At 39.9% G+C, this 18,228-nt stretch overlaps 1 protein-coding gene across 5 annotated transcripts in view; it reads left to right on the top strand.

Annotated features, from left to right (window-relative positions):
* Positions 1 to 18,228, top strand: part of LOC123518978 — a 129,803-nt gene that overhangs the window by 94,409 nt on the left and 17,166 nt on the right. For 4 of the 5 annotated variants that reach the window (XM_045280077.1, XM_045280075.1, XM_045280076.1 and 1 more), the window contains one exon: positions 13,767 to 13,960. In XM_045280077.1, coding sequence (XP_045136012.1) covers positions 13,798 to 13,960 — 163 coding nt within the window. In that variant the 5' untranslated portion in view covers positions 13,767 to 13,797. Of the gene's footprint in view, positions 1 to 3,336; positions 3,462 to 13,766; positions 13,961 to 18,228 lie in introns of those variants that run through there. The other variant, XM_045280078.1, reaches the window with a different exon arrangement.

Genomic DNA, 18,228 nt, shown 5'->3' with positions numbered 1-18,228 from the left:
AAAGAGGAGAAATGTAGAAAACAAACAGGGAGGGCGGCAGTATTTGTCAGGGAAACGAGGGGACGAGGGGAGGCATGAGGAGCGTGGGAAAGGAAAGCAGGAATAGGTTGGTGAGGCGAAGACGGCCAGTTTTCATGTTAGCGAGGGACGTGGTGTGGGAGAGAGATGGAGGAAGACAGAGGAAGGGATGCTTGAGGTGCAGGCTGAAGTGTGGCTGGAACAGGTACAGGAGTGACGTAAAATAAAGAAATACTGGTGGTTGTGTGAAGTGGAGGATGTCATGGTCAGTAGTATTTTGAGCTTTCTTACTCTCTTCTCTGTGTTCGATGCTATTTTTTTCTCTCTCTATCTTTTATTTTATTTGAATTTTAAACCAGATTTCGTGATAATTTGTCAGTTGTCAGCTTTTGTAAGGAAACTTTCAGCTCATTAGAGGATATGTGACTGCCAGAAAGCGTCAAAAATTTCTGACAGATTGAGTGATTTAGAATTTAATTCATTGGCAGTAATAGTACACAAATGTTGACAGTGGCTATATACAAAGTATGATGGGTTCAAAACCGTTGACCCGCATGTCCTTTACAAACTTATTGGAAAATGATTATCTCTTAGGCAGACGGTGGACAAGGTCAGTTACAACCTTAGCTAATCTATTACAACATGATATAAACTACCACTGAACAAATTTAATCTTCATACATATGTAACGAGAAACACACACACACACACACACACACACACACACACACACACACACACACACACACACACACACACACACTCACTCACTCACTCAAGCACACATACATACACACCTATATACACAGAATCATATATACATATGCATATAAAAACATGTACATATATAAACTTAATCAATTAATAAGACGAGCAAGAACATTTGTTTATCTAAGAGGGCACTTGTCTAGTACAAAAAAAAATAAAAAGTCACTTTGAGTTGCCATATCCTAAAGAAAAGAAAGAGGCCAAAAGAATTATCAAGAATTGGAAATGATAATGATTGATTGATTGATTAATTGATTGACTACTGGACTCTTGACACCCTACCATTGAAGTCATAAGTCACACAATTATGCGGAAGGGTGTTGCGTATTGGTAATGATCAGCAAAACACCTTCATCGGTACTAATATCATTTGCAAATTTCATGAGCAAGTTCATTATACATTTTTTTATAGGAGTGAAGGGATGATAAGCAAGCAGATCAAAAACAAAGCCAGTAAATAAGCACGTTGAAATACACCAATCTAGCAAACACTCATAAAATTATAACACTGTAAGAAAAATATAGAGAAATTGCCTTTTCATGAAGCGGTTTTTTTTCTCAAATTTCATATACAACGTGCGAGGAAATTAGATCAGTCACCTAATATTCCACCAAATAAACACGGTAATTATTTAATGTACAAGCCGAAGTACACACGGCGACCAGGATATCGTTGCGTCAGTTGTGCGTTGGATGTGGCGACTGTGTGATGACGAGATGTATACAAGATAATAGTGATTGTGTAACTCGGCTATCCATTGCATTTTGAAACATGTATTGCTCTTGTGATCGCCCCCTGTTTTGCGTCCGAGAGAGAGAGAGAGAGAGAGAGAGAGAGAGAGAGAGAGAGAGAGAGAGAGAGAGAGAGAGAGAGAGAGAGAGAGAGAGAGAGAGAGAGAGAGAGAGTAAATTGGCCGCCGCTGCATCCGTTTACAGATCCAAATAACACGCACACCCATAACTGCTTCTAATTGCTCATTACTAAGTCATTAGAGATTCATGATTAAAGAGAATGAATGCTCTCTCTCTCTCTCTCTCTCTCTCTCTCTCTCTCTCTCTCTCTCTCTCTCCGCTCGGTAACGATGGTGGTGGTGTTTACAGTGCGTTTGAAAGTCAAGTTTTTCCTTTTATGGCAATTGTTTGGAGGAAAATAGTCAAATGTGTGTGTGTGTGTGTGTGTGTGTGTGTGTGTGTGTGTGTGTGTGTGTGTGTGTGTGTGTGTGTGTGTGTGTGTGTGTGTGTGTGTAGGCGGGGGATGGGGGCCTTTCAATGTACTAGTATAAAAAAATGCATTACAGAGCATATAGACTCTCTTGTTCGTCTATAATCTCATTACACTTTGGGCGTCCAATAGTACAGGAGGGAAGTTATAGTATAGCATTACAGTGCATCGATTAGCTACTGTTGGCTTGTGGTGGTGACGGAGGCTCCTCTCTGGGCGTCGGGCGGCAACAAGCAGGATAGAGAGGGACGAGTCAAGGAGTGAGGAAGGCATGAGGAAATCTCTATCTCTTATGTTAAATGATAGTGAACTACGATTATAATGCTGGAATGCTCGAATATATCTGTGTTAATTCTCATTCGCGTGTTTTCTTTCATGAGGTTTTATTTCACTTTCCTTTAAGCCACAAGAACAAAAGAATACAGAGAGAGAAGAAGCACGCTGCAAAAGGGCACTCAACGATCTATTGCCTTAACTTAAAGGTGAAGGTAATGCACATTGGTCTTAATAATAATTTTAGATATGTTTCCTTTCAAGTTATTATGTTTTGATTCCCGTTTCATCTTAAAGAAAATAAAGAGACTGCAAAACCCCACTTGTCTTGCACAGTGCGCCTTCTGAGTGTTTAGAACATGCAACTTATCTTCGTATATTCATTGAGCAATTTATGCATCTAGTACATTCTTGTTAAAATTGTTGCTTCGTTCTTGTCACTGGGAGACAATAAGTATGGAAGGGATTTGTGGTGGCTTTTGATGCACAGACAGTACGAGTAACAGAACCGTCCTTCAATCTGCAGTCTTGTAGGAAACTGTAGATATGGTAAATGTGTCAGGGAAAACAGAAATTGCCACAAGAATATCATGTTAATGTAGTAAAGGAATGAGGTCGGTACTATTAACGAGATTTTCTGCTTGCCTCTTGATGCTGACAGGGAAAAATATATTTGAAATTATAGTACTGTCAGGACAGGAGAGTAGACTAGTTTCTCTCTCTCTCTCTCTCTCTCTCTCTCTCTCTCTCTCTCTCTCTCTCTCTCTCTCTCTCTCTCTCTCTCTCTCTCTCTCTCTCTCTCTCTCTCTCTCTCTCTCTCTCTCTCTCTCTCTCTCTCTCTCTCTCTCTCTCTCTCTCTCTCTCTCTCTCTCTCTCTCTCTCTCTCTCTCTCTCTCTCTCTCTCTCTCTCTCTCTCTCTCTCTCTCTCTCTCTCTCTCATCAGCGGAGGATCGTTCAGTGTGTGCCTTGATGATAACATCACACCGGGAGACAAATGAATGAATGCATCACCCCTTATTGTCTAGCTCGAGAAGACCAACAAGGGAGGAAGCGATCATGAATAAAAAGCAAGTGGATGAATCGATGTCTACTTGGGCAAAGAGTAAACCTTCAGTAGAGAGTCAAACACCAATGTAGCACGACGTCTATTCTATCCTATCCGTGGACTGCATTAGACAAGGTAAGAGTAATGGAGGGAATAGTTCATGTGGATGCACGTGACTATTGAATAAAGAGCGATCAATGAGCAGTATTCAGACGATTGTTGGAGGCAATTGAGATTTTACATTGGTTGCTAATATCAGATTAATTGCGGTACTGAAACATTAGATGGTTGTTGTTTTCTCTATCACAAGCTTAATGCTCCTTAATGAGTGATGGTTTGCGGCGGAATAGTGGGAGGTAGCCTGTGGTTCACGAGGACTGGTAATGGCTGGAATGCAAGGTTCGTAATGGTGTACTAGTATAGGATGGAGAGGTCACTGGTTATCGGGGAGAACAAGATGAGGTGGTGTCCTAAGGAAATGTTTAGGTCGGAAGAACGGTTATAATGATGAAGTACGTTAAGGAATAGAACAAAGAAGAAATGATGAGATATGAGTGAGAAATAGTAAATGAAATGGAATAATACCGATGAATAAATAATTAACCGCTTAAAAACAGTCGACAGAGAAAATAAAACGTTTACGAATTTTTTATAACATGAACTGCAATCTTTTAAAACAATTGATACGACACTTAGAAAGGCTTATAAATTTGGACCTTTTTATGCAGAAAAAACCCACAAAAAGTCGTTATTCTGCCTTACCAACCAATAATTCCAACAGTGGAGACTTAACCCTTGCTTCCAGGGTTCTTTTCAGCTGTAATGAACAGCTATTGTTGGCCACTGATAAGGCTTCAGTCCCGCTAATCGTCACTGTGTTGGCTGGTTATTGTTCCGTAACTTTCGTGACAATGCAAGGCTGATTGATTGGCGGCCAGGCATGGAAATGTGAGATTAACTAGCGTGATAATGATCTCTCTCTCTCTCTCTCTCTCTCTCTCTCTCTCTCTCTCTCTCTCTCTGCTGGTCAACAAACAGTCAACACTCCTCACCGTCCACCTTCTCTGCACTTCAGTCAACAACTCCGCGCACACACGCATCACATTGACTCAGATACTGCGGATACTCAAATACAGAGACCAACACCATTTTAATCACTTATTTTACTGTTACTTGGTTTTTGCATACTTACAGATCTTCAGATGTAAAACACGTAGTTCTACTACAGTAATACATCTTCATCTTCCGTTATTATAAGACCTGATATGATAATTTTAGATATTGTTGCATAAATGGTGGTATTATGTGTGTGTATGTGGGTGGGTGGGTGAGTGGATTGCTGGTTGGGTAGGTAAATGTCTCCCTTCATCCCTTCGTCTTGTCCATACACGAGTCTTTGTATTTGCCTGAGTAGTCTTCCTCGGCATCCTCGTTCTCGTCACGCTTCCTAAACAAACACGGGCCTGAGAGGTGGTGTTTCTGGTTCACTCCTCAGGCGATCCCTTTGATACAGAGTTGCCTTCATCACTTTTCTTACATTATTATTTAATTGGACATCAGTTTAATTGCACGCTTCGCCTTTAAAGAGGGAACGCTGCACCAAGTCTTGTAATTTCCTTCCATCCATTTTTTTGCTCGAGTTATATTGTGATATCCGGCATGTTTACCAAGTCTCCCTTCGTAACACAGTAGCTACAGTGGAAGAGCAGAACAGGCAGGTTTACTAGAAGCTTGGCTCGCTTGTTAGTGAAGGTGGATACATTGTTTTCGTTGGACTATTATGGGAAGTAGATTGTCTTGACTATGTTTACTGTGTCTTTTAATTAGGTCTTAGTGAGGTGTTAGAGTGTGTGAGTGTACTAAGTTTTATGTTAGAAGTGATCAGGACAGGATGCAAGTTACGTTGTAGTAGTTCAGTTGGTTTATCAATCATTTGTTTGCTTTATACAATACTTGTCTATATGTATGTGGTTTGTTGGAACTTGCTGATATCAATTGACTCATAGTTTCCTTCCTACATTGACTTGAAGGATGAATAAAGTACTGTGGCGAGTTTTCCTGATCGCAGTAGTCATTTCTTAACTTAGCGAGCACTTTAGAAAAACCGTTTTACATACAGAATAATAAAGAATAGGACTTTTCTATCTTTTAAACTGCGAAATTATTTAAAAGACTGTTGCAGAATGTTAATATTAAAGTGGTAGGTGATGAGACGAACTCCCTATCACTGAATGTATTAATAAGATCGTGAGTCGTCAATGCAACGTTTTGAGGCTTAGTCGAATATATACTTGAATTCAACTCTTGAAAATCTCACCTTTACTTTTCTCTACATACCAGCTCTTCCAGGCGTATATAGTAGCCTTTATGATGACTTTGCATGAGAACAAAGCATCACATCCCAGCGTGGCGGAGAGTTCCTGAGAGATATGTTGTAGTGCGTGTTTATCTTGGTTCTCCTGGCACACATTCATCTGCGTATATCTGCGAGCCCTGACAGGCGAGTAGTTACAGTGATTACCAGCACAGTGCTCGTCCTTAACGAAGCCTAGAGAGGAGCGATGTGTGCTGAGGCTAAGGGATTAGTGTTCAGTCCAGTGCTAAGACAGACTACCACATGAAAGCTTTTGTGTTCCCGTATAAGGAGGGCAGGTGATGTCAAGTGCTCGGCAGGAGGAACAGGATACAAATGACAAAGAAAGAATAGACAGTTCTATTTTCTTTTCATTACTCTTCTTCATTGGCACAGACTCTTAAACTGATGAGACTGCCCAAGTGCAAAAACAGTCTCTTTCACATGTATTGTACCATATTACATCTTGTGAATCAAAGTTAAGAATCAGAATCAGACTCTTAACCGTATGGCTGGTCTCACCCCTGTTCTAAATACTCTCCCTTGTAGCTTCATTGCCATTCTTTTGACACACAGGACTGCTTACTTATCATGCCAGGTTTTTCATCCCTCCTGTATCCTTCTGGTAACTTCCACGTCTTGATTTCCATTTGCTACAACAGCTGAAGCTAAATTTTTAAAGCTCCTCACGCTGTTGAGAGACTCATCATCTACAGTCATGCTCTTTGTGTCTCTGTTCCTTGATCCTGGTCTGTTATCACCATATATTCCGTCTTTCATCTACTTATTCCTATTCCCCTCCTTTTCAGTGCTATACACCACTCATCCATCCTCTCCTACATCTATTTGTTATGAAACACCAGCTAACATCACATCATCCGATTGAATACTGTCCCTTGGCACTTTTCTTCTTACCCCTTCCGTCAGCACATCAAGCAATACATGAAAGAGGAAAGAGCTGAGAGGTGTCGTGATGCAGCCAAACCCGTGCATCAAAACCTCATGTCTGCTACAGTTTTAACCTTCGTTTCTACACATCAGTACATCTCTACTATCAGGTTCACAAATGTCTCGTCTCTGACACCAATTTCTTTCTCAAACATCTCCATTTTTTTTTTTTTTTTATCTCTGGATTTGATCATATTTTTTTTCCAAATCTATAAATATTGTGCGTTTTGATCTGTTTCTCCCTCTATTTTTCCATAATCTGTTTTAGTATAGAAATTGCTCTTGTGGCTCCTGTAGCTATAAATCCAAAGTGAATCCATTATCGTGCTCCAGATCTTCATTGTATGGGGCAGGAGTTTTACCACACGACAGTTTTCAGTCTTTTCCTTTCTCCTCGAAATTTGGAACCATTACTGACGTCATTTACCTTCTTAATAGGCAACATCATCATCTGCGGGGCGGGATATTTACCTCACCTCGCGATGTATATTTAGGCGTACCACGAGTGTACCTGAGTGTATCTGGTGCTGGCAAGTCGTATATTTGCAGAAAGGAGTTTAAGTTTGTTCAAATAACTGATACGGCGCCACACTCAATCCATGTTCTTTCCGTCCAAATCCTTTTCGGGATGGTACGGCTCATTCTATTTTTTCCCAGAAGCCGTTGCGTCCTCATAGAGTTGTTGAGTAAATTAATAACCCTGGCAGAGGTTTAGGAAGGTCGCCATAGTAACGTTGATGATCCCGTGGCCATGTTACCTTCGATCGTGAGAGGGAAGCTGGAGATCAAAACCCAATTAGTTTCGTGGCAGCGGCCAAGGGGAGGATATGCTAGAAGTTTCCTCGTGATGGTTCTTATCGTGAGTGGTGGTTTGAGTCCTTGTGGGGTATAAGTATATTATTGCTCTTGCTTTTATTATAGATAAGTTAGGTTGGGTTAGGTTAAATGATGAAGAGAGATGATATGGAAGGTTATGTCGAGTTAATTGATTTTTAAAGCTTTAAACAAAAGAAATTGGTTTTTTGAAGCTTCAAACAAGAGAAATTGAGATTTTGAAGCTTTTAACAATATAAGTGAACTGTAACCTAATAAAAGAAAATATATAAAGAAACCAGAAATTTCGGGTAGGTGGTGAAAAGAGCACGATTACTTTATTCATCACTAGCACTTATTCACCACTCACCTCCAAACGAAGAGTGACAAATTTACTTACATAGCCTTAAGAGATGAACAACTTAAAAACCTTTATTAATCCATTTTATAAACACTACTCTACTTTGCTGGCGGAAATTGCTCTTACCACGTCACTGTCACTTCTTTGGACCTACGTAGGAGTCTATGTGTCACCGTAACTGTAATGCGTTGAAGAATTATAGTTGTTAGTCTTTATTCCCTCCAGCACACTCCAGTAAATAAAGCTATAATATCCCCAACCATCCACTCACTACCGTAATACTCCTTGCCAAGCTCCGCCCACCCCCCCCTCTCTCTCTCTCTCTCTCTCTCTCTCTCTCTCTCTCTCTCTCTCTCTCTCTCTCTCTCTCTCTCTCTCTCTGTGTGTGTGTGTGTGTGTGTGTGTGTGTGTGTGTGTGTGTGTGTGTGTGTGTGTGCGGGCGCGCCTCAAGATTTCCTCTCTCTTGTAATTTCCTTCTTGCCCTTAGGATTCCTCTGCTTTGTTCCTCATCTTTTTACTGCCTCACAGGTGCTTTCCTTCTTCCCTCCTCCTCCTCCTCCTCTATTCTCTCTTCCTATTACTCTTCTCTATTTCCTTTCTGCTTTTTCCAGCATCCACATCTTTCTCTGCTGTAAAATTCCTCTCCAATCATTTCGTATCTGCCTTTCCTTCCCTGTACTTCCTCCTTCTCACTGTTCCTTCTTTTCAGCTTATCATCATTAGTTCATTTTTTGTACGTTTCTTCATTCTCCTTTTCTCTCTTTCCCATTGACAAACTTTCTTTCTTACTCACTTTCTTTTCCTATCTCCAGGTTCTCTCTAATAACTTCCCTGCTACTTGTTTTTTTCATTATCATTTTTATTTATCTTATGTCTCCGTATTTGTTATTTCGTTCCTTTCTATCTATCTTTCTTTTATTTATTTTTGTAATATTCACCTTTTTTTTTCTTTTGTCCATTAGTCTTAATATTTGTACTGTTATATGTTTTATTTTCATACTTGTTATCTTCCTTTTCTTTTTATATTTGTTTACTGATTATTTTTCTCCTTTCTTTCCTCTCTGATTCTTGCTCACAGATTTTTTTTTTTTTTTTTTTTGTCTTTTTGTACCTTGTTCCGTCTTTGTCATTATTTTTTTTCTTAAAGCTGAAGGATTTATTCTCTCTTCTCTTTACTTTCCTTTGTTTTCCTTTCTTTTATCCTATCAACCAGTCAGTCACTATTCTCACACTTCGCTATCTTCTCCTTTTACTTCGTCAGTTTTCCTCTTCCTACAGTCCTTCTATAATTCAGTTCACCTTTCTAATACATTTTCTCGCGTCTTTCCTTTCCATTTCTCTATCCACCAATCAAATTTTTGCTTCGTTACCTCCACCTTTCAGCTTTCTTCTTCCTTTTTTTCTCTCTCCTTTTCTTCATTTCTTTTTTTACATCCCTTCGACACTTCCTCGTCTTATCTTTGTTCTCTAGTTTGGTTCATGACTCTCTCTCTCTCTCTCTCTCTCTCTCTCTCTCTCTCTCTCTCTCTCTCTCTCTCTCTCCATATTCTTGCAGAGAGAGAGAGAGAGAGAGAGAGAGAGAGAGAGAGAGAGAGAGAGAGAGAGAGAGAGAGAGAGAGAGAGAGAGACAGAATGACAGAGAGAATGACAGAGAGAATGACAGACACACAAACACAGACAGTCAGACGGACAGAGACAGACAGACAGACGGACAGACAGACGGAGATAAATAAATAAGGAAATAAAAAAGAAAAGAAAAAGAAATTTCCACATTGCCAACCGGAGCTGTCATAAAAGTCGGCGTTATTTCCAAGTTGTGCGTGGTATGGGGCCTTCCTGACGCTGAGAGAGAGAGAGAGAGAGAGAGAGAGAGAGAGAGAGAGAGAGAGAGAGAGAGAGAGAGAGAGAGAGAGAGCCGTTTTACTCATTACTCATAACGAAGGATATATTCAGAAAACAGGAAGTGTCTTTGTGCTTCACCTGAGTGCCTCCAGTGCAGCGCGACGCGTGATCCATTACAGCGAGATTGGAAGTCATTTGAGTCCCCAAAATCTCAGAACCGCAAGACGACGAGGACGAAAGATAAAGAAAAAATTTTGAGTGAACGTGTTGCTGAAATAAAGTAACGTTAGCTTAGGTTGAAAGAGAGAGAGAGAGAGAGAGAGAGAGAGAGAGAGAGAGAGAGAGAGAGAGAGAGAGAAATCCAGTATGCAGGAATAAAATTAGGAGAGAAGGAGTTGAAGAAATGAAAAGGTAAAAAATAAGAATATCAAAAATATATATATAAAATTTTTACAGATTTTCCATTTATTTGTTCAGTGATGAGAATTTTCGAAATCAGATGATGATATGGAAAACGAACCACTCTCTCTTTTAACCACGCGGAGATGTTTTCAAGCTACAATAAGAATAGCTGAACTTACTTCCTATATCTAAGAAAAATCACTAAATATTGTTTCTTATGGAATCAGATACTGAATATGACTTAAACCATTGCCGTATACTTAGTGAATAAACTGTTTCCATATTTCCTGTTACTCGATTCTGATTAGTCGGTTTCTCAAGGGTGTTTTCCCTCATTGATAATGCGGAATGTTTTCAGACTATCACAGGACTCATGCGAACATCCATGAAAAATGCAATAACATTCATTACATAATGTGAAAATTTATCGGGTAAAGAAGAAGAAACGCTTTATTAAACAATTCATTTTAAGTAGTTGAATATTTCGACTTATTAGATATAGTTGTGTTTCACCTTGCACATTACAAGAATGAAGAAAGACAAAGTGATTATAGATTCATTATTCACAAACTCATTTGATTTAACGACTTATTTCTCACCACGAACAAGAAAATGAAGGTGCAATTTACAGATAGAGAGGCCATCATAAGGGCTTTTTTTTTTTTTTGGTAATGTGTTTGTGTATACAGTACAAAAAAATATCAATAGCCACAAAGGAAATAGATTTTAAGTTTTGAAACATTATTTTTTTCTTTTAGTAAGGCTCTTTCCATTAGTGAAAATTTTTCTTGGCTCCTCTTTTTGTGTGGGATTTGTTGCGCTTTCTAGGTATTACTTTTGTCGCCACACGATGGATGGCCTCTGGCTTTGTGGTTTATAGTGCGGCGTGGTGGAAAAGAAGAGGTGGCAATAGTGAGTACAGGAAAGCAAAAATACGAACAGGAAGACCTACTACAGACTCGAGAAAAGTCTTGCTGGGAAACTGCTGTAAAGTAAGTGTCCTTTCGTGGTAACTGCCAATCCTGGACGATGAGGTCAGTGGCCTGTGTGCTCACCGTGGTTCTGTGTCCTATTTCCCAAGTGTGACGCCGCTAAGCCTCCAATTACTGCATGTGGCACGATGACCGGCTGCCCAGGCTGCTGCGGCGGCTGTCAGGCTGACGATCGCTTAAAAGTAAAGTTAATCTAAGCCTTGCATGAATGAAACAGGTGTGTAGGATGTGGTGCTGTGGATACACGGGATGAGGAAGGGATACTTGATAAATAACTAATGTGTTAATTACAGTAAAGAAATGTCAGACAAAGTACAGTACATGGTGAGCTTCAGCCATGATTCCTCGTTTTCAAATCACAGTTCATTGCAGCACCCTTGTGAGCGGGGTGTCTTTTTGATCACACGTTGAAGTGAAGATTGTTTCCACCTAATGGTTTAAAAAAATATAAGGAAGGTGTTTAGTGTTATACACAATAATTCTGGAGAATGTGATAGCATTGGATAAGTTTCAGATTAAAATCACTGGAAAAATGATAATTATTGATAGATTTCCACTTTCATCAGTTTCAGGATTAGCAAAGCAGATTTATTGTAAATATTAGGCCTGTAGTAACTGCAGCCTGATTCCTGGATTTGGCAGCATTAGACAGTGGAGGAGCAGACACAATTTTAGTGATCTTTTGTATAGAGGGTAGTTTCACACTCATTGCACTCCACGACGCACTCTTGATGGAAGGCAACAAAGAGTACGCGTATGAATCACGACAGTCATCGATAGCAGGTAAATGAGCAACTTTTAGTGAAATTAGAACTGAGAATAAGATATTCATCACTGTTTGTGTTCATCACTCCATCATTTTGTCCAGAAGGACGTTATTGCCACGCTATAGGCTTGTGTGAATGGAACATTACAGTTTATATTAATACAATGTTTTCCATTTTGCATGGAAGGAAGGAATTTGTACTAAACTCTACATCACTTTTTCAATACACAAACTGTTCGGTGCTTGTGCGTCTCGCCTGCCGTTCTTTTCGGTGGTACAATTATAATTGTTCCAGATTAATTTTTATCCCACGATAAGCATGCCTTTGTCTCTCACGCATGCCGGGAGAGCATTAGCCTCGCATTGAGCCTCCCAAAACATTTCATCATATTGTTTTATACGAAATGAATTAAACCTCACATCGTGAATACTGTCAGTCGCTAATGGCGGGAAGTTCAGACATTGCGATCTAGTTAGCCAGTAATCCAATCCACATAAATTTCCCCGAGGTCTTATCCCCAGAATTTGCTTTTAACTTCTCAAAGCAGAATCAATAATTTTATGTCTTTTCTTTACTGTATGTTTTTTCTCGTGATATACATTCTTTTAATAAGACTTCCATCGCTCTTGTGAGTCCCTTCTGGCGGCGGAATCAAGGACGTCCCACGGTTGAGAAATTCACTAAATGCGTGTTTAATGGAAAGCTAAGTATCCGTGATCACCGTAACAGATGAACCTCCCTGGCGACCCAAAATACCGTGTCTCGACCGTAGCACCATCACACGCTGACCAACAGAAGGCCACGGCCATCACTCGTCACATGGCCAGAGTAACGCAGGAGAGAATGGACGAAAGATTATGAAGTCTATGTAAAGGAGGTGACTCGGCCTAGCATTATGAAGTATTAGCTACAAGATACACATTCATTTTCATTAATAGATAGATTTTTCTTAAGTGAGTGGTGCTTCATGAATGGAAAGTAAAATGTTATGAATTAAGGAAATCTAGGAATACTTGTAGAGTGGATCGTGTAATGTCCTGTGTGTGTGTGTGTGTGTGTGTGTGTGTGTGTGTGTGTGTGTGTGTGTGTGTGTGTGTGTGTGTGTGTAAGAAACTTATGAAATACTCGTATGGAGAACACTATACACCCTTGCATTGCTATTGTATCATTTCCTGTGTAGATTGGTGTCCAGATGTGAAATATATGTACTTACAGTGACCAAATTGAACAGACAGACAAAAAGAAACAGACAGACGGACAGACAGAAACATAGGTAATGGTTTCAGTAATACAGTGAAGAGTCCTCCTACTTTTACTTTTAATAATGAGTGGTGCAATGAAAAAATGAACATGTTTGTCGCTTTTTCACAGTTGTTTATTCATCAATATATATTTTTTTTCGGTAAGAAGACAGCGACATCGTAGGATTGCGTGAGTGTGTGATTAGTTAGGTTATTCCATTACTGGCGCTGATTGTCTCTGTGCCGCTGATTGAGGTGAACTTTTATGATTTTACTGTCCTAAAAATTTGTCACCTTTAAACATTTCTATATATATATATATATTTTTTTTTATCCTCCATGTAGTGTCCAGTGGCGTGATGTGACAAATGTACCAAAAACTTTCTACTCATACGCGTCTTTAGAGAGTCAATCATGTAAGAGCTTTATTTTTTCACGATAGAAAGAAAAAAAAAATTGGATATCTAAGAAAATCACACAAAAAAATAGAGAAATGAATAGGAATTGTGTACTTTCATTTATTCATTATTTTGCTGTGTGTTAACAGAGAGAGAGAGAGAGAGAGAGAGAGAGAGAGAGAGAGAGAGAGAGAGAGAGAGAGAGAGAGAGAGAAAAGAAACAAAAATACCGTACGTACATCACTAGCCTCACAAGAATCTTTCACATGATTTACTACTCCTTTCTTTTTCCTTACCTTATATTTTCTCCCTTTCATGTACAGTTGAAGGAAGGAGGCGACTCAGCATTTCGACATGAGTGTGATGGACGGCTGGGAGCTGGATGGCGCCAAGGGGAAGGACAAGAGCTCTTCTCACCGGGACTTCAGCACCATGATCCGTCCTCTCATGTGGTTCGGGGTCCTGATAGGAGTGATACCTTGCACTGCCCACAGACTGCCTGACGGGGAAGCTGAAGGTGAGGTGTGTGTGTGTGTGTGTGTGTGTGTGTGTGTGTGTGTGTGTGTGTGTGTGTGTGTGTGTGTTTATGTAAGAGGGAGAACTACCAAGGGCAAAAAAATGAATATTAGAAAAAAAAAGGCTCACTTTTATTGCAGTCTCCATAAAAGAATCAAAAGAATTAGTAAATATTCAGGGACAGATTTCTCGACACCTCTCTCTTAAAACAACTTAAGTCGTAGGAAGATGTGTGTGTGTGTGTGTGTGTGTGTGTGTGTGTGTGTGTGTGTGTGTGTGTGTGTGTGTGAGATGCCTATCTAGCCAACACATTATCTATTAGCATGAAAAGAAGCGGTAAGAAAAAAGTGCCGTAGCACAAAGAAATCTAAAAGAAATACAAGATGAATGGTAGATAGCAAGAGCCAGAGAAATACAAAGCTTTTGTTACGACCCCCAAGCAGCCTGACCCAGTGCCCTCAAGGAGCTGTGGGCACCAGTCACTGATTATGTTAATCACTCTTAACAAATACAAAAATTAAGATAAGTAGTCAAGAGTGACTTGGCTTCAATGCAACGGTTCTTAACGCAAAAGGCTGTTCAAGGGTGTAACAGAACTGAAAAACTAATAATAAGGAAAGGTTAAGAGAAATAATTTAAATCCTTAACTAATTTATTAACAAAAATAAGCAAAGTTAACTTAACAACAAACAAAATTAAACTTAAGGCCCGTGGATAGTTAAAAGTATAGTAATCACATCCAAATAGAGAAAATAATAGCACTCACAAAAATATAGAATCACAAAATATAATAAATCAGGTAAATAAGTTTAACCTAACTGCTCAATACTGAAATAAGTCACCCGTGGGGGTGTCAACACACCTGCAGCTCAACACCACATACACAACAAAAGAAATAACTCATTAGCACCAAGAAATATAATAAATAAGCTGCTTAAGGGTGAAAAGAGCATAATATGAGACCACAAAAATAAATAAATAAGTACCACACTTACTAGAAGTAATAAGTAAATAAATTCACCACACACTTGCCCTCCCCTCTGGCTGGTACACACAATAATGAGTAAATCACCACAAATAATATGATTGTTAGGTAATACAACCACAATAAACACCCAAAATCTCTCTTGGCTATACCAACACTCACAAAATGGCCGTCATCCTGGCGTCCCTCTACGCCACACAAAGATAAATCACCAAAAATACCAGATAACACCCAAAACACCCAAAATATTCACACGTCACAAAACACAGTGACTTAAATAAGTGCCAAGGAGAACCAGAATCCCTACAATCAGAGAAATAAGGAATAAGATACTCAGCCAGAGATATGAGGGGAGCGGAGCGGCGGTCACAGGTCCAAGCCTTCAGGCACCCCAGTGTGGTCTGAGTTTGTGGCGTCGGTTGAGATGCCTTTGTCCGAGGGGAAAACATTACGTCACATGATGTAATCTGAGCACCCATTAGCTAACACTCTCTAAACCTGCAGAGGGCGTGATCAGAATACCATCTCATTGGTCCCGGCATGGTCGTCTTCCCTCTCACAAAGACAATAACAAACATGACGTCACGACACTCTCTAAAATCTCCGACGGGCACCCGCTTACACTCAAAGCATACAAGTACATTAATATAATAAATATATATGAATCACGAAATACTAATGTAACATACAATAAGATAATAAATGGGTAAATATCACATACATAAGAAAGGCCGTCCTGAAAGCATTACAAATATATACACGACGAAAATATTATTGTCAGGGCGCCATCACAACTTTAAAAGCTAAAATACAATACAATATATTAAATATATGACGGTCGTAACTCTTTACAGATGGAAACAGAACACATGATTTTTTAATGAAGCAATTAATGGTCTGCACGGATCTACAAAAAGCTCCACAATCCCTGTCAGATCAGCTTTTTTCTTTGTCATAGCCTGTAGCGCTCGAGTGATATCAGGTGGAGCCTACTCGGACTACTTTCCTTTGCAGGTTGGCATGAAGCAGGGCTGTATTCTTGCATCTCTCTTGGTTAATTTATATCCTTTTGCTGTCACTTTCCACTATTATAACCACTTTTCATCTGAAGACGGCATCACCATTAAATACAGGCTTGACGGTGGAATGTTCAACTTGCGTAGATTTAGGGCAAGAACTAAGAGTTAACAACAACTCATGAACTGCATAATGCAGTTATCTTGAATGGGTGGGCCATGCGATCCGAATGCCAGATGACCGTCTCCCAAAGAGAGTACTATTCTGTGAACTTGCGCAAGGCACTAAACCTGCAGGTGGGCAGAAAAGCGGTACAAGGATCACCTAAAACGCACTCTCAAATCTTGCAACATTAGAAGAGCTATCAGAGGATCCAGCAGTCTAGAGACGTACAGTTAAACAAGGAGTTGAAGAACTAGAAAGGGCGAGACGTGAAATAAAGAGATCGAATTCGAGCAGAGAGACACCGGCACCAGCAACATCCTGCCATGATGTAGACACGCCACACAACTGTGACGCCTGCCAGCAGGGCAGGACTACTAAGCCACCTCAGCCCACACAAGAGGAGAAATGGGAGAGGTCGTCCACGAGTCGACGGACAACCATAAGGACGCAAGCAAGCAAGTGTGTGTGTGTGAGAGAGAGAGAGAGAGAGAGAGAGAGAGAGAGAGAGAGAGAGAGAGACACTGACAGACACAGACAGACACAATTTCGAGAAAATGGGCAATAAGTGTTGTGACTAACTCCTAAATTAATCCATCTTATATTTAATGTCATTACTCATCCTCATCAGAGCTAAATTACATCCTTCATGACCTGTCCAGACGACCATTACTTGATAACTTGTCTAGTAAATGAATGTCTCGCTTTTTTTTTTTCTTCCTCTCATGTAAGAGAAAATTTACCTGATTAATAGCAGGTAAGGTCGGAATATAGTGAGTGTGTTATGAGCATTAATATTCTATAAAGGATGGGTAATTGGAGTGGTCTGTTAGGGGACTACTCTGTTAAAACCTTGATGCCATTTGCATAATCGTTTAGATCCTGATAGGCGGTAGAGAGAGAGAGAGAGAGAGAGAGAGAGAGAGAGAGAGAGAGAGAGAGAGAGAGAGACAGACAGACAGAGACAGACAGACAGACAGACAGGGGGTGGGGCACTGCAACCACCGCCAGCAGTGAAGACGTAGTACTTACATAGAGCAGCTAGTTTGAGGTATCGAGAGTAATATACGTAGAGTTTTATACATAAATCATTAGTATATTACAACTCGTCTTGCAGAAGAGAAAGAGAGGGAGACAGGGAAAGATGAAGGATAAGGCTAATCATAGTTTTTATTCAGGTTTCAATGAAATTTTGAATAAATGTATGAATGGTATTAGTAGATGGTATACTTTTAAGTCTGAAGGAAGTCTCTTATGTAAATTGTCTTTTCTCTATCTCCAGAGATTCCTATGTTCTTACTTTGACCATCATGTCAGTGTGATGAATTCCAAAATAAACGATTATATACTATATGTGAGAATAACATTACTTATGCTCCACAATCTGAGAGTAACCCATTGTTGTTCACAGAAACTCACATTTTTCGGGAAGAATAAAAACATTCCCTAATCTCTATTGACTCCTCGGTTTGCGCAGCAGTACACCTGTCAGACTGTCAAGTAAAACACTCCTCCTCCAGTCACAATGTGCAAGAAGCAATCGCCTTCATGAGTGTTCAAGGAAGTGCTAGCTTTCTATTTACTAACGTTCCTTAGCTTAGGTTCATATTTCTTCCACTGACCTTGCCAAATCACGGTACAGACTGTAACGAAGGTGTAGTGAGTGACAAAATGTGTTCCCTTCTATACTTGGCCGAAAGAAAACATAGATATGTCAGAAAACAGTGTTCAGTAGAGTGCAAAATTAGGAGACAGGGACAAGTATTACACGTATATTATTGGCAATATAGCTGGTGGTGGTGGTGGTGGTGACGGTGATAGTGGTTGTGGTGGTGGTATTAGTGATGGTAGAAGGATAGAAGGACGGCAGAGAATTGAAGACAAGCGGCTGCAACTTCATCATCTCCAAGCCGAGCTAATCACACGGTAGCTCTGCCTCTTATATTGTTCGCTTATTTTTATTAGCGTATAAATTGTTAACTCATCTCGTATGCAGAATTTAATTCATTATAGTACTAGCAGGATTTTTTTAACCCATATTGAAATATACAAGTGTGTGTGTGTGTGTGTGTGTGTGTGTGTGTGTGTGTGTGTGTGTGTGTGTG

Source organism: Portunus trituberculatus, chromosome 44 (assembly GCF_017591435.1).
Source record: "Portunus trituberculatus isolate SZX2019 chromosome 44, ASM1759143v1, whole genome shotgun sequence".
In the NCBI taxonomy this organism is placed as follows: Eukaryota; Metazoa; Arthropoda; class Malacostraca; order Decapoda; family Portunidae; genus Portunus; species Portunus trituberculatus.
The sequence above is the reverse complement of the archived record's forward strand: the minus strand, read 5'-3'. Positions and strand labels throughout refer to the sequence as shown.